Below are 4,068 nucleotides of genomic sequence, written 5' to 3' on the forward strand. Positions count from 1 at the left end.
TTATACTGTTTAATATCTTGTTTGCTTTTTTAAGCTTATAAGCAGAAGCAAAGCACTTTCTAACCCTTCCTAAAGGGACTTAGGAGACTTAGAAGAGAGAGCTGGCTCAACTGATCTGGAATCTATAAGAATATGGGCTACAGGAACTCTTTGACAGGTAGTCCACACAAAAGATCAATGAAGATGTCTTTTTGCAGCATTCACATACATTTCTCCCATCTTCCTCAACTATTCTCTTATCATACTGCTTGCTTTGGTAATACTAGCGTAGAGCTAAATATACATGAACGTGTTACCTCTGCATCATAATACTCATTTCAAATGACAGTGATAAGATAGAAATAACCCTGAACAATTTTTCCCCCCCACAGAAATATATTGAACACAAAAGAACAAAGAAAAAAATTTGTCATCTAATAAAACAGTTTGCTGTCCACTCACTATTCTGTTCCACAGAACAAAAATTATCTAATTACTATGGAAAAGGGAAGAAAACCACACAGAACACGCTACATTTTACTGCAGTTTTCTTAGGAAATACTCGCATATTATCATATAATAGAGCAACTAATAAAGCCTTCCAAATGTAGAACTTTTCAATAACCTTTCCAGTTGGCTTTCTCTCACCATCACTTAGACCCAGGGGCTAAGTCATGTACAAGAGCTATAGAAGCATTAAAGTGGCCACGAGAGCAGAAAGTCCAATGAAGACAACCGCTACTAAATTAACCCTGAATTTGGGGTTTTCGCATTTGAAACTCCACCTTCCCCTTGAGCTTTTAGTCAGCCTCCAGCAGTTAGAGATACAACTACCATGACCCTATCTGAACTGCAATATTTTCTAAACAGAAAACTTTATTCTACATTTGAAACAAAGTATTTTCTTCATTTTATTAGGTGAGCAACAAGTACCAAAAAGGAAGACATTTCCTGCTGTGACCTGAATTAACAGTGTAATTACAAGAAAGCACCAGGCCTCCCGATAGACATCGCATGCAGTCAGAAACACTGTCCTCAGCAGTCACATCAATGCTTGGTTTTCAACCCAAGACAAGATTTCACATCAAACATAGTGAAGCAAATTTGCTGGATTTCAAAAGGTTTCACATTGCTTTTGCATTCACACATTAGCGTTCTGCTTCTTTCCTCAGATACTCCTCTATTTCCACCAGTAAGTCAGTCCACACGCTTAAGCCACAGGCTTTAAAGTCTCCATCTTGTGCCTTCAAGAGCTTCAGAGCAGCTTGGGTCTGTCCCCTGAGTGGTGCAGATCCCCGACAGAGGCAGCTGAAGCGCTCCCTCAGTTCCTCCCAGGACAATTCAGCTTTGTCAAGACAACTTTTAACCCACCGTCCCTGCAAGGGGTCATAGAGTAAGTGGCTTCCCCAGCCAGTTAAGAGTTCCAAATAAGATCTGCTGAACTGGGAATAGTGGCCAGCCAGGGAGGCAAGACAGGAGCCTGGGAGGAAAAGGCAGAAGGCAGAAAACCGCCCCGCGTCGCCCAGCAGCCAGGAAAGCAGGGGCCCAGCAACACATTCGTCTCCTGCTCCGCTCGCCTGGTTTCCGTCCAGGCTGTTACTATCCCGACCCCCGCCTCCAGCCTGCTCAGCGCCACTCCCCTGCCTCAGCAGCAGCAGCGCCCCCGCCACCACCTCAAAGGCCCGGGACTGGGGGAGCTGCTCCAGGACACCCGACAGCCAGCGCAGCTGCCCCGCGGCCAGCTCGGTCTCCTGCCCTTCTTCCCGCAGCCGGCTCAGCAGCAGCTGCGCCTCCGCTTGCACCTGCGGCTCCAGCTCCTTCGGAGGCCGCGGCAGGCCGCAGGGCAGTGCCAGGAGGCGGGAGGCGGCCTTCCGGCGGGCGAGGAGCGCCAGGCTGTAGGGCTCGGGGCCGGCCTCCGCGCCGGAAGGCTGCAGCAGGCTGTGGATCAGGCGGCGGCAGGCAGCGGGCGGCAGAGCACGGTTCTCCAGCAGCGCTAGGCCCAGCAGCTGCGGGCAACGTCCCAAGTGGGGGAAGCCGAGCAGATGACTCGGCTGACCCCGCCGCAGCCGCCGCCCCAGGGCCTCCCGGAGCCGAGGCCGGGTACGGAAGCGGTCGTGGAGGTGCTGAAAGTACCGGGCCCACTCTAGAGCCCTGTCCAGGGTTAGGGAGTCCCAGTCCCGCACCATCGTGGAGCGGGAGACGGCCAGGAGCGCAGGCAGCTGCTCCACCTGCTCCAGCACGGCCTCCATGGCGGACAGCTGCGGCCTTGGCGCCACCGATTTGAGCAGAAGTCCCGCCTCCCTCTGGGAACCTCAGCCAGTCCGAACCGGAGAGGGCGGGGATTGGTAACTCTATTGGCTGGATCTGACGTCAATCCGATACGGACTGATCTTCCGTTAAAGGAGCCTTTAACCGTTCTCCTGAGGCAGTCATTTGTGTCTAATCCTTCAGCGAAGGGCGGGAGGGGGAAATTGAGCCCAATTAAAGCATTAAAAACCGAGCAGGATTAAGTAGTTAAAAAAACCACAGCAAACAACAGCTAAGAGGCTTAGAATAAGCCTTAGAATAATATTTCTAAATGCTCCGTAGAAAAATAAAACTCTTCAAGAGCAAACATCCCATGTCCCGCGCTCTGGGGTGCTTCCCCATTTCTGTGGTATGCCCTGTCGCTGGAAGGTGGCCGTAGGCACGCTTAGCGTGGAGCCAGGTTGGCTCCTCAGCGCTGCCCGCAGCTCGGCACCCTGCCCGGAGGCGAACCCTGCTCCCCACTGACCTACCAAAGAATGGCTTTGTAGCTCATTAGCGGTTCCCCCCCACCCCCGGGTACTCACAGCAGGCCTCTGGCTGCCTGCCGAGGTAATGGCTAATGCCTGCCCTGCCCTTCTGGGCGCTGTCGCAGCCAGGGTTTCTCACACGGATGCCCCCCAGACAGCATGGTGGAAACCTCTCCCCTCTGTAGCAAGGAGAGGCGACCCTTTCTCCCTTTCCCGCCTCTGCCAGCTGAAGGACGATTTTACATGACAGGCTAGAGGTATTACCTGTAGCTTGCAGGGCGCAGCCTACTCATCGGAGCAACCATTCCCTGGTGTTTTCCTCATGTCTGCCGCCTCAAAGGCTTCTGCTAAGCCGGGAGATGGGTCCTTTCCCTCCATCCTCATCTCCTTTCCCTCCATCCTTGTCCCCACAACAGACGTGCCACGCTCAGCGTTCCCTGACAGCGTGGAAGGGAGCAGGCTGGCCCGGCTTCCAGCAGCTTCCGCAGGTGCCCCCTGATGCCCCGCTCCTGAGGGCGTGAGGCAGTGGCAGGAAAGCGGTCGGGGCACCGGCGCTGGTAGTGTTGGGAGCTGCTGCGTGCTCCTCAGGGAGCTCACAAGCTCCGTGGCATAATCCTGGCCACAGAGTGGGTACGGAGGCAGCGGAGAGGCCTGGTGAGCCCCCAGCGCCATTGGGAAGGGCTTTCTGAAAGGCAAGATCAACACCTGGCAGAGTAAATGAGGTTTGACTGGAATTTGTGGCAGGAACCAGCAACAGAAACTAAACTATAATGCTGTAAGCTAGAATACTGTAGGGCAAACCATAATACTCTTCCTTTTATGCAGAACACATGTTTTCTTCCATACATCTTAGTGCTGGAAATGGTTTCCCCTGAGTTTGTTATCTAAATGAACTGCATTTTGGGGTGATGGAGTGAGTGTGCAGTAAACGCTCAGTAGCGAATATTCTTTAGCTCAGATAGTAGGGGACACAACTCTTGTAGCCTCTGAGTTACACCAGACTTCAAACTAACATAGGTGAAAGGTCTTTCTCAAGTACTCTCCAGAAAACAGAGGTCTCTTCTGAGCTCTTATGCTATTTTCTTATTTTAGTCATCTGTTTAAAAAATCATGGGGTTACAGACTTGATAGTCTAGATCACCTGTAGGTTAAGGGCTTACTCCAGGAATGAGCGTGAAATTCTATGGCCCTTCTGGTGGAAGGAGCTTGTAACAATCCCTCAATGTCTGTGAATATAACGATACCTTAAAAGACATTATAAAATGTATGTTTTTCTCCTGAAAATTCTCTTTTAAGCTTTCTGTTAACCATTTCT

General features: G+C 51.4%; 1 protein-coding gene across 1 annotated transcript; it reads right to left on the reverse strand.

Moving 5' to 3' along the window:
• Positions 1-903: 903 nt before the first annotated feature.
• FANCF (FA complementation group F) lies at positions 904-2,257 on the reverse strand. Its single transcript, XM_054827674.1, has one exon. It carries the CDS (start codon positions 2,226-2,228, stop codon positions 1,128-1,130), a length of 1,101 nt encoding a protein of 366 aa, XP_054683649.1. The 5' UTR covers positions 2,229-2,257; the 3' UTR covers positions 904-1,127.
• Positions 2,258-4,068: the final 1,811 nt, after the last annotated feature.

Source organism: Grus americana, chromosome 5, assembly GCF_028858705.1.
Source record: "Grus americana isolate bGruAme1 chromosome 5, bGruAme1.mat, whole genome shotgun sequence".
NCBI lineage: Eukaryota > Metazoa > Chordata > Aves > Gruiformes > Gruidae > Grus > Grus americana.

Bases quoted from the DNA above. Each gene is read 5' to 3' on its own strand.
- FANCF (XM_054827674.1), bottom strand. From the start codon at position 2,228: ATGGAGGCCGTGCTGGAGCAGGTGGAGCAGCTGCCTGCGCTCCTGGCC.